Source organism: Oncorhynchus gorbuscha, linkage group LG07, assembly GCF_021184085.1.
Source record: "Oncorhynchus gorbuscha isolate QuinsamMale2020 ecotype Even-year linkage group LG07, OgorEven_v1.0, whole genome shotgun sequence".
NCBI classification, from domain to species: domain Eukaryota; kingdom Metazoa; phylum Chordata; class Actinopteri; order Salmoniformes; family Salmonidae; genus Oncorhynchus; species Oncorhynchus gorbuscha.
This window is the reverse complement of record NC_060179.1, coordinates 47,282,524-47,294,778: the sequence shown is the minus strand read 5'-3', so window position 1 is coordinate 47,294,778 and position 12,255 is coordinate 47,282,524. Positions and strand designations below refer to the sequence as shown.

Here is a 12,255-nt window from a genome sequence, read left to right as displayed (position 1 = left end):
TTCGTGCCTGAAACTGACCATTTGAATCTACAGTAGGCATAAGCTATTACCATAAAAAAAAAATATGTTAGAGTAATTTTTACAGGAGGCTTCCAATTACAGTTAATTAAACAGTTTTTTCAGCATTTTACCCATAATTCAATGCTGTCTACACATTAACTATACTGTGCATTCTACAGTGTTTTACTGTTAAGATTACACAAAAGTATTACAGTGACGATGAACACATTCCATAACAAACAACTCCTATTGGAGCAGGATATTGTAGCCTACAGTTCTGTCTTATTGTGTGGCTACATAAACCTACCTTGACTTTCATGTTGAAAATTTCCCTCTTCAGATAGATAGGGTAAGTCAGCAGACTGATCACACCACTTGTTTTGTTGATGCCAAAAACACCATCTGTACCTGCATAGGACAGAGGAGAGATATCACAGTACGGTAGGAACATCAGATGAGACTAAAAATTATATATTTGGCCATCAAGGAAAACGCTACCAACACCTCTCATCACCCCGAGAATACCATCCCCACTGTGAAGCATGGTGGTGGAAGCATCATGCTGTGGGGATGTGTTTCATCGGCAGGGACTGTGAAACTGGTCATAATTGAAGGAATGATGGATGAAGCTTAATACAGGTAAATTCTTGAGGGAAGCCTGTTTGTCTTCCAGAGTTTTGAGACTGGGATGGAGGTTTACCTTCCAGCAGGACAATAATCCTAAGCATACTGCTAAAGCAACACTCGAGTGGTTTAAGGGGAAACATTTAAATGTCTTGGAATGGCCTAGTCAAAGCCCAGACCTCAATCCAATTGAGAATCTGTGGTATGACTTAAAGAATGCTGTACACCAGCGGAACCCATCCAACTTGAAGGAGCTGGAGGAGATTTGCCTTGAAGAATTGGCAAAACTCCCAGCGGCTAAATGTGCCAAGCTTATAGAGCTATACACCAAGAAACTTGCAGCTGTGATTTCTGCAAAAGGTGGCTCTACAAAGTCTTGACTTTGGGGAGGGTGAATAGTTACGCACACTCAAGTTTTTGTCTTATTTCTTGTTTGTTTCAAAATATTTTGCATCTTCGAAGTGGTAGGCATGTTGTGTAAATCAAATGATACAAACCCCCAAAAATCTATTATAATTCCAGGTTGTAAGGCAACAAAATAGGAAAAATGCCAAGGGAGGTGAATTATTTCGCAAGCCACTAAGGGAGAGTGGGAATCACCTACATAGCTCAATTTTTATGGAATGGTCTGCCTATTCATGTGAAATACGGAGACTCGGTCTCAACCTTTAAGTCTTCATTGTAGACTCATCTCTTCAGTAGGTCCTATGCTTGAGTGTAGTCTGGCCCAGGAGTGTGAAGGTCAACGGAAAGGCACTGGAGAAACGTACTGCCCTTGCTGTCTCTGCCTGGCAGATTTCCCTCTCTCCACCGGGATTCTTTGCCTCTAACCCTATTATAGGGGCTGAGTCACTGGCTTACTGGAGCTCTTCCATACCGTTCCTAGGAGGGGTGTGTCACTTGAGTGGGTTGAGTCAATGATGTGATCTTCCTGTCCGGGTTGGCGCCCCCCCTTGGGTTGTGCCGTGGCGGAGATCTTTGAGGGCTATACTCGGCCTTGTCTCAGGATGGTAAGTTGGTGGTTGAAGATATCCCTCTGGTGGTGTGGGGGCTGTGCGTTGGCAAACTGGGAGGGGTTATATCCTGCCTGCCACAGTGCCTCCCGACCCCTCCTGTTTCAGCCTCCAGTATTTATGCTGTAGTAGTTTGTGTCGGGGGGCTAGGGTCAGTCTGTTATCTCTCTCTCTCTCTCTCTCTCTGGACCTGAGCCGTAGGACCATGCATGCCTCAGGACTACCTGGCATGATGACCTGTTCACCGGATGTGCTACCTGTCCCATACCTGCTGTTTTTAACTCTCTAGAGACAGCAGGAGTGTTAGAGATACTCTGAATGATCGGCCATGAAAAGGTAACTGCCATTTACTCCTGAGGTGTTGACCTGTTGCACCCTCGACAACCACTGTGATTATTATTTGACCCTGCTGGTCATCTATGAACATCTTGGCCATGTTCTGTTATAATCTCCGCTCAGCACAGCCAGGAGAGGACTGGCCACCCCTCATAGCCTGGTTCCTCTCTAGGTTTCTTCCTAGATTCTGGCCTTTCTAGGGGGGCTTTCCTAGCCACTGTGCTTCTGCTGTTTGGGGTTTTAGGCTTGGTTTCTGTACAGCATTTTATGACATCGGCTGATGTAAGAGTTTTTTAAATTAATTTGATTGAATCATCATGTTATCAAACTTAGTTTTGTTGCCATACATGTTTATGCTATCACTATTTTAGGAACCCGAAGGAGGAAGAGGAAGTCTAAAGCTCCTGCTGAAATGGAGAAAGTCAAACGCTTCAGCTGAAATGTAATTCTCAATTGTATTAAAGGCTGGGGGAATAAGAGTGTGTATAGTCACGGAGGTGTAAACATACAAATCAACTGAGAATATGAATCAGGTTGTTTTCTTTTCTGTTCATTTATATGTAATTTCATATGTTTCATAATGTTGAACAGTATGGAGGTAATATTCAAAAAGGAGGAGCAACTGTTGGGTTCTAGCTTGAAATATACTTTTTCATGTTACCATAATATAACTTATTGATTACTTTCCATGTATAATGAATGTATATGTTGGGGTCAATGGAGGGTGGATAGAACCTAGCTGTAGGGAAAGTTACTGAGTGAGACAAGGGGAAGTGCAGAGAGTTTACATTCCCTAACCCTAACCCAAAACATGTTATTGTTAAATATCTTGGCTCCTAAGGAGGGGGGCAATGTACAAACAGTCGTGTATTAGGGAGGAGTGAGGAATTCGGCCCAGGGTCAGAAGAAGTGAGAAGGAACAGTCCTATTACACACCCACAAAGGTTCTAGCATCAGTCAGGGCCATGACGACACCAGTGAGAGGAACAAATGAATAAGTTCCTGACTAACAACAGTAATGTATTCACTTGTCTAGAGTTAACACTGCCTAGTAGGAGGGTATAAATATATGTGCTTGTGTAACGTCTTTTGTCTTTCCAGCTGTATGACCCAGTGGGTGAATAAACTTCGTTTGAGCTTTTTCTATGTTTGTTCAGAACCTAACAAAGGTTAATAGGAAAGTTAATCAATTAAACCACTTAAATGTACTCACATTCACAAAACATGTAGTATTTGACATTCACACATTCATTCCTCAACTGGTTTTTCTATAATGCTACAGGCTCTTTATCATTCTCCATACCTTATATTCCAAATCATCCTACATGCATCCAACAATACCACCATGGAATTTTGCAGCTGCTATTCGAGAACTCATCTGGATTAGAAATCAAACTCTGGTTATCTTATTCCACAGCACATTGTACAGCTGTTTTTAAAGATTGTATTGCCAGGAATCCTTTGTGTAGGCAATGCCATATGTATAGGTTAATAAGCATATAGTATGCAGCTGTCGTTTTTAAACCTCCATTATAGCATACATGACACACCCATATCTTTCTACATGCTTTTCTTTAGGTTTCTATGCAAATTAATAAATGAATGTTTATTTAAGCCTGCAGCTAGTTATTTGAAAAGAGACATTCATGCAAAAACATGATTCAAACTTGAATTCACTGACAGAGAGATGGCTAATGAAACACCAGCTTCCTGAGCAGGCACATTGACGTTTACAATATTTGCTGGCTAGTCTAGTCATCTGTAACATTGCTTGGCTTTCAATGAATTGGTCAACGGAGTTACCTCTTCATAAGATCAAACCATTCATATTGCATGATGCATATTTCAAGTGCACTCGGAAACAGTCTCATTTCATTGCTAGGGAGCTGACGTTAGCTCCTCTTAACACACTGACAGCAGATCACGATTTCATGTGTTTACATCTTAGAAGCAGACCATTGAATACCTTCATCACGAGGGGTATGTAAAGGAGTTCAGACACACAACAGGATTTTTGGTACGTTATATCAAATTAAATGAGCACATATCATGGTAAATCAATGTAAATAAACAATGTATACAGAGATACTCCATAGAAAGCCTACTGGATAATTGTTGATGCTTACCATTCTCAAGGGAATAATGAATTGGTTTGGGCGTTCCTAGGTCTCCATCTTTGGCGAAAACTGTGAATATTTCCGAACCCTGTGGACAGAAGTGTTATTAGAATAGTCTGAGCTATGAAACACATCTATGTAATTACCAGTAAAACAGGATTGGTAATCAGCTTTGAGGCATTAGAGGCATTCAGGATAAATACAGCTGGAATATTTCTCTCCAATAGCTACATGGACGGTAGCAGTTTGCTTGTTGGACTACAATGAAAACGTATACGTAAGAAATAGAGAAAAATATATATTATTTCTATAAAATATCATTTTGTGGTTCAGTCTACATGTTACCAGTTGCGCAATACATACCATGCTCCCCCAAAATCTACTGTATTTTCTATCGTCCATATTATGAGGCGTTGAATGAATATAATCTTAGTTTATGAATTCCCATCAACATCAAAAACAGAAATATAGTTATAATCATACAGTAGTTCAATAGTTGAACAGTCATGTTTTTGCTGAATGTAACACATGCAACATCAAATCAAATCAAATCAAATCAAATTTTATTTTATTTGTCACATACACATGGTTAGCAGATGTTAATGCGAGTGTAGCGAAATGCTTGTGCTTCTAGTTCCGACAATGCAGTGATAACCAACAAGTAATCTAACTAACAATTCCAAAACTACTGTCTTATACACAGTGTAAGGGGATAAGGAACATGTACATAAGGATATATGAATGAGTGATGGTACAGAGCAGCATACAGTAGATGGTATCGAGTACAGTATATACATATGAGATGAGTGTGTAGACAAAGTAAGCAAAGTGGCATAGTTAAAGTGGCTAGTGATACATGTGTTACATAAGGATGCAGTCGATGTTGTAGAGTACAGTATATACATATGCATATGAGATGAATAATGTAGGGTAAGTAACATTATATAAGGTAGCATTGTTTAAAGTGGCTAGTGATATATTTACATCATTTCCCATCAATTCCCATTATTAAAATGGCTGGAGTTGGGTCAGTGTCAATGACAGTGTGTTGGCAGCAGCCACTCAATGTTAGTGGTGGCTATTTAACAGTCTGATGGCCTTGAGATAGAAGCTGTTTTTCAGTCTCTCGGTCCCAGCTTTGATGCACCTGTACTGACCTCGCCTTCTGGATGATAGCGGGGTGAACAGGCAGTGGTTCGGGTGGTTGATGTCCTTGATGATCTTTATGGCCTTCCTGTAACAACGGGTGGTGTAGGTGTCCTGGAGGGCAGGTAGTTTGCCCCCGGTGATGCGTTGTGCAGTCCTCACTACCCTCTGGAGAGCCTTACGGTTGAGGGCGGAGCAGTTGCCGTACCAGGCGGTGATACAGCCCGCCAGGATGCTCTCGATTGTGCATCTGTAGAAGTTTGTGAGTGCTTTTGGTGACAAGCCGAATTTCTTCAGCCTCCTGAGGTTGAATAGGCGCTGCTGCGCCTTCTTCACGACGCTGTCAGTGTGAGTGGACCAATTCAGTTTGTCTGTGATGTGTATGCCGAGGAACTTAAAACTAGCTACCCTCTCCACTACTGTTCCATCGATGTGGATAGGGGGTGTTCCCTCTGCTGTTTCCTGAAGTCCACAATCATCTCCTTAGTTTTGTTGACGTTGAGTGTGAGGTTATTTTCCTGACACCACACTCCAAGGGCCCTCACCTCCTCCCTGTAGGCCGTCTCGTCGTTGTTGGTAATCAAGCCTACCACTGTTGTGTCGTCCGCAAACTTGATGATTGAGTTGGAGGCGTGCGTGGCCACGCAGTCGTGGGTGAACAGGGAGTACAGGAGAGGGCTCAGAACGCACCCTTGTGGGGCCCCGTGTTGAGGATCAGCGGGGAGGAGATGTTGTTGCCTACCCTCACCACCTGGGGCGGCCCGTCAGGAAGTCCAGTACCCAGTTGCACAGGGCGGGGTCGAGACCCAGGGTCTCGAGCTTGATGACGAGCTTGGAGGGTACTATGGTGTTGAATGCCGAGCTGTAGTCGATGAACAGCATTCTCACATAGGTATTCCTCTTGTCCAGGTGGGTTAGGGCAGTGTGCAGTGTGGTTGAGATTGCATCGTCTGTGGACCTATTTGGGCGGTAAGCAAATTGGAGTGGGTCTAGGGTGTCAGGTAGGGTGGAGGTGATATGGTCCTTGACTAGTCTCTCAAAGCACTTCATGATGACGGAAGTGAGTGCTACGGGGCGGTAGTCGTTTAGCTCAGTTACCTTAGCTTTCTTGGGAACAGGAACAATGGTGGCCCTCTTGAAGCATGTGGGAACAGCAGACTGGTATAGGGATTGATTGAATATGTCCGTAAACACACCGGCCAGCTGGTCTGCGCATGCTCTGAGGGCGCGGCTGGGGATGCCGTCTGGGCCTGCAGCCTTGCGAGGGTTAACACGTTTAAATGTCTTACTCACCTCGGCTGCAGTGAAGGAGAGACTGCATGTTTCCGTTGCAGGCCGTGTCAGTGGCACTGTATTGTCCTCAAAGCGGGCAAAAAGTTATTTAGTCTGCCTGGGAGCAAGACATCCTGGTCCGTGACTGGGCTGGATTTCATCTTGTAGTCCGTGATTGACTGTAGACCCTGCCACATGCCTCTTGTGTCTGAGCCATTGAATTGAGATTCCACTTTGTCTCTGTACTGACGCTTAGCTTGTTTGATAGCCTTACGGAGGGAATAGCTGCACTGTTTGTATTCAGTCATGTTGCCAGACACCTTGCCCTGATTAAAAGCAGTGGTTCGCGCTTTCAGTTTCACGCGAATGCTGCCATCAATCCACGGTTTCTGGTTAGGGAATGTTTTTATCGTTGCTATGGGAACGACATCTTCGACGCACGTTCTAATGAACTCGCACACCGAATCAGCGTATTCGTCAATATTCCCATCTGACGCAATACGAAACATGTCCCAGTCCACGTGATGGAAGCAGTCTTGGAGTGTAGAGTCAGCTTGGTCTGACCAGCGTTGGACAGACCTCAGCGTGGGAGCCTCTTGTTTTAATTTCTGTCTGTAGGCAGGGATCAGCAAAATGGAGTCGTGGTCAGCTTTTCCAAAAGGGGGGCGGGGCAGGGCCTTATATGCATCGCGGAAGTTAGAGTAACAATGATCCAAGGTTTTACCACCCCTGGTTGCGCAATCGATATGCTGATAAAATTTAGGGAGTCTTGTTTTCAGATTGGCTTTGTTAAAATCCCCAGCTACAATGAATGCAGCCTCCGGATAAATGTTTTCCAACTCCAACATCACTCAGTGTTTACAATTACACTTGTCGTTTAGGCTGTTTCTTGCTGATAATAAGGAGATTCCTTAGACAAAGACCGTAGCTTAAAGTTGCAAAATGTTTTGCCATGTAAACCTTATACTTCAAACATAAAACATTTTACAGCAAAAACGAGTTTATTTTGGACAAATGCAGGTGCCCTGTTTCATTCCGTTTGCTTCTGTTTGCTTCCATTTGGTTCGTAGTGAATATACCCCTGGAGCAGTCCACCGCAAAAACACAGCATGGGGCTACTAAGAGACGGCAGAGAGAGAACCGACTGGTTACAAACGGGTTGAAACAACATTTCCATGCAATTTCAAAAACAACAATCATTTCCAACAGATGTCATTTAAATCAACACGGAAAACTGTTTGGATTTGAAAGAATACATCAACAGAAAGGAATTTCTGGACTTTTCCAATGTGCAATAAGTAGAAATCACTCCCCCACTCGCTTCATAAATTCACATGATCAGTTTTCTAATCTTTCAGATTGCTCCTACCTGATACCATGATAAATCACATGGAGAGGATCTTTGCTATCAAGCTATCCACCTCTGGCCTGCTCGCCTCCCTACCACTGAGGAAGTACAGCTCCCGCTCAGCCCAGTCAAAACTGTTCGCTGCCCTGGCCCCCCAATGGTGGAACAAACTCCCTCACGACGCCAGGACAGCGGAGTCAATCACCACCTTCCGGAGACACCTGAAACCCCACCTCTTTAAGGAATACCTAGGATAGGTTAAGTAATCCCTCTCACCCCACCCCCCCTAAGTTTTAGATGCTCTATTGTTAAGTGACTGTCCCACTGGATGTCATAAGGTGAATGCACCAATTTGTAAGTCGCTCTGGATAAGAGCGTCTGCTAAATGACTTAAATGTAAATGTAAATGTAATGTGCATAATATCTAACTAGCGAGACAAGAGTTGTGAAAAAATATGAAACGCTGATGGGCATTCTGACTGACTGACAGCAAACTAGGCGACCCACTGCATGTTGAGGACACACACACCCCTCCTTGCACTCCTAATCTGCAGCTTTTTTTGTAGTGACTATGAGAATGTGCAGGGAGGTATTTTGCCAACATCTACTTACGCATAATAAAACACGAGTATCACGAGTATCATCCAATCCGACTGTCAACTGTCAATTTATGGGTACGATTACAAATATGAGTATTAACATGGCGGCATACCCCTACTTTTCACGCTCGAGTTCCAAATATCTCTAACGGTCTCCCCAGCATGATTTTGTTATGGGTGTGATGTCACTGTTCTATAATGTGATTGTTACGCAACACATCAGTTAACTCGCGCTGCCTTCAAACCAAGGCATGCTTCCAGCTAATTATCTATCTATATTATCTAACTTGTCAATTTCTAATTATTTTCAAACAACATTTTGAAATGAGGTGTGTTCCGCCTCCTCATTACTTCACATAGAAGTAGCCTTTTTCACTGTGGCGGACAATTTACATTTGAGGCATGCTATGTTAATGTAAGGCGAGGATTAGATCGATGAGCCGGACAAACTGCTCAATTTGATGAGTGCCCAAGCACTCCCCCAGTGTTTCCCCAGGTCAAGTATGACAAGAACCTTTCTGGGGATTGTTGCCAGTTTCATTGATGGGAGATATAAAGGCCACAAGGCGTGGCTGAGCTCTGAGCACATACAAGGACACCACACATTTACCAAAAATATGAAAGTGTACTGAGGAACTGAAACGTGCAGCGACAGGTAATACGAGTGGTGACTGACAGCACAAGCAAGATGATCAAGACCTTCAACCTACTTGGTTTTGAGGAAACCAATGATGACGGACAGGAGGAAGATGAGGCATCCAACATGAAGGTGGAGGCTGCACCACCTTTAGTCTGAAAATTACAAACTGACCATATAGCCAACAATGTGGACATGATGGCAAACCTGTACCTCACAGAGTCAAATCTTCATTTCCGGTGCCCAATTCAAATGCTTCAGCTCGCAATAAAGGATGACACTAACATGCAAGATGGGGTTAGTGGACTGATCCAGAAAGTGGGGAAACTTGTCAAAAGTGTTAGGAAGAGTACATTGAACACAGAGGAAAATGACAGATTGGGAGTGCATCCCACAACATCCTGCATGACAAGATGGAACAGTCAATTACACATGATTGAGTCTGTGTTAAAGATGTTTCAAAGAGACACATTGAGGCAAAACAAACTGAAGTCTACCTTTGATGATGCAAAAACCCATCCTAAACAAAGAGCGTCGGCTACAGGTCCTGGTGGAGGTACTGACACCACAAGCTGACCTAATATACAGAAAGGGTTGGGGAACCTGAGCATGATTCTCCCTGCCATGTCAGAAAATTGTTGACTAGCATGTCTCAGCCCATAGACATTGCTGCTTTTGCAGAAACACTATCAGATTGCATCTCCACTCGGTTCAGGCGATACTATAACGATAAACATCTTGTCATAGCCACCGTCCTGAAACCCCAGGTTTAAAACTGAGTGGGTGATAAGGGATGAACTCGTGCATAACCAGTTGGTGTCATGCAGGTGAAAGAGGACCCAAAAGCGACTTGGCGAAAACAGAGTCTTTAATCCAGTAAAGTAAATACAATCAAAAAAACACAACTTTCACTCGAAATGACGAGGACAAACTGGAGACTCGATCTTGAACAGCAGGTGAACAGCAGGTTGCCTCGGGAAGGCACTTGAACCAAACAGACTCAGACACCTGCTCACCACGCAGCATCTGAGGAAAACACGACACGACAGGGCGATACACAAACACAGCACGGTGAATTCTAGACAAGGAACCGACAGGGCAGAAACGAATAACAAGGAGAGAAATAGGGACTCTAATCAGGGAAAAGGATCGGGAACAGGTGTGGGAAGACTAAATGATTGATTAGGGGAATAGGAACAGCTGGGAGCAGGAACGGAACGATAGAGAGAAGAGAGAGCGGGAGAGTGAGAGAGGGAGGGGGAGAGAGAGGGATAGAAAGAGGGAAAGAACCTAATAAGACCAGCAGAGGGAAACGAATAGAAGGAGAAGAACAGGGACAAGGCATGATAATCAATGACAAAACATGACAGTACCCCCCACTCACCGAGCGCCTCCTGGCGCACTCGAGGAGGAATCCTGGCGGCAACGGAGGAAATCATCAATGAGTGAACGGTCCAGCACGTCCCGAGACGGAACCCAACTCCTCTCCTCAGGACCGTAACCCTCCCAATCCACTAAGTATTGGTGACCCCGTCCCCGAGAACGCATGTCCATGATCTTATGTACCTTGTAAATAGGTGCGCTCTCGACAAGGACGGGAGGGGGGAGGGAAGACGAACGGGAGTGCGAAGAAAGGGCTTGACACAGGAGACATGGAAGACAGGATGGACGCGACGAAGATGTCGCGGAAGAAGCAGTCGCACAGCGACAGGATTGACGACCTGGGAGACACGGAACGGACCAATGAACCGCGGAGTCAACTTACGAGAAGCTGTCGTAAGAGGAAGGTTGCGAGTGGAAAGCCACACTCTCTGGCCGCAACAATACCTTGGACTCTTAATCCTGCGTTTATTGGCGGCTCTCACAGTCTGTGCCCTGTAACGGCAAAGTGCAGACCTCACCCTCCTCCAGGTGCGCTCACAACGTTGGACAAACGCTTGAGCGGAGGGAACGCTGGACTCGGCAAGCTGGGATGAGAACAGAGGAGGCTGGTAACCCAGACTACTCTGAAACGGAGATAACCCGGTAGCAGACGAAGGAAGCGAATTGTGAGCGTATTCTGCCCAGGGAGCTGTTCTGCCCAAGACGCAGGGTTTCTGAAAGAAAGGCTGCGTAGTATGCGACCAATCGTCTGATTGGCCCTCTCTGCTTGACCGTTAGACTGGGGATGAAACCCGGAAGAGAGACTGACGGACGCACCAATCAAACGACAGAACTCCCTCCAAAACTGTGACGTGAATTGCGGGCCTCTGTCTGAAACGGCGTCTAACGGGAGGCCATGAATTCTGAATACATTCTCGATAATGATTTGTGCCGTCTCCTTAGCGGAAGGAAGTTTAGCGAGGGAATGAAATGTGCCGCCTTAGAGAACCTATCGACAACCGTAAGAATCACAGTCTTCCCCGCAGACAAAGGCAGACCGGTAATGAAGTCTAGGGCGATGTGAGACCATGGTCGAGAAGGAATGGGAGCGGTCTGAGACGACCGGCAGGAGGAGAGTTACCCGACTTAGTCTGCGCGCAGTCCGAACAAGCAGCCACGAAACGGCGCGTGTCACGCTCCTGAGTCGGCCACCAAAAGCGCTGGCGAATAGACGCAAGAGTGCCTCGAACACCGGGATGACCAGCTAACTTGGCAGAGTGAGCCCACTGAAGAACAGCCAGACAGTGGAAACAGGAACGAAAAGGAGGTTACTAGGACAAGCGCGCGGCGACGCAGTGTGCGTGAGTGCTTGCTTAACCTGTCTTTCAATTCCCCAGACTGTTAACCCGACAACACGCCCATAAGGAAGAATCCCCTCGGGATCAGTAGAAGCCACAGAAGAACTAAACAGACGGGATAAGGCATCAGGCTTGGTGTTCTTGCTACCCGGACGGTAAGAAATCACAAACTCGAAACGAGCGAAAAACAACGCCCAACGAGCTTGACGGGCATTAAGTCGTTTGGCAGAACGGATGTACTCAAGGTTCTTATGGTCTGTCCAAACGACAAAAGGAACGGTCGCCCCCTCCAACCACTGTCGCCATTCGCCTAGGGCTAAGCGGATGGCGAGCAGTTCACGGTTACCCACATCATAGTTGCGCTCAGATGGCGACAGGCGATGAGAAAAATAAGCGCAAGGATGAACCTTATCGTCAGACTGGAAGCGCTTGTCATGTTTTGT

General features: G+C 45.2%; 1 protein-coding gene across 6 annotated transcripts in view; it reads right to left on the bottom strand.

Moving 5' to 3' along the window:
- The window catches only part of LOC124039934 (cadherin-related family member 1-like), a 181,698-nt gene that overhangs the window by 108,092 nt on the left and 61,351 nt on the right, over window positions 1-12,255 (bottom strand). For all 6 annotated transcript variants that reach the window (XM_046356503.1, XM_046356499.1, XM_046356502.1 and 3 more), the window contains 2 exons: window positions 4,100-4,178; window positions 308-408 (listed from right to left, as the gene is read on the bottom strand). In XM_046356503.1, the coding sequence (XP_046212459.1) occupies window positions 308-408; window positions 4,100-4,178 (180 nt within the window). The remainder of the gene's footprint in view (window positions 1-307; window positions 409-4,099; window positions 4,179-12,255) is intronic.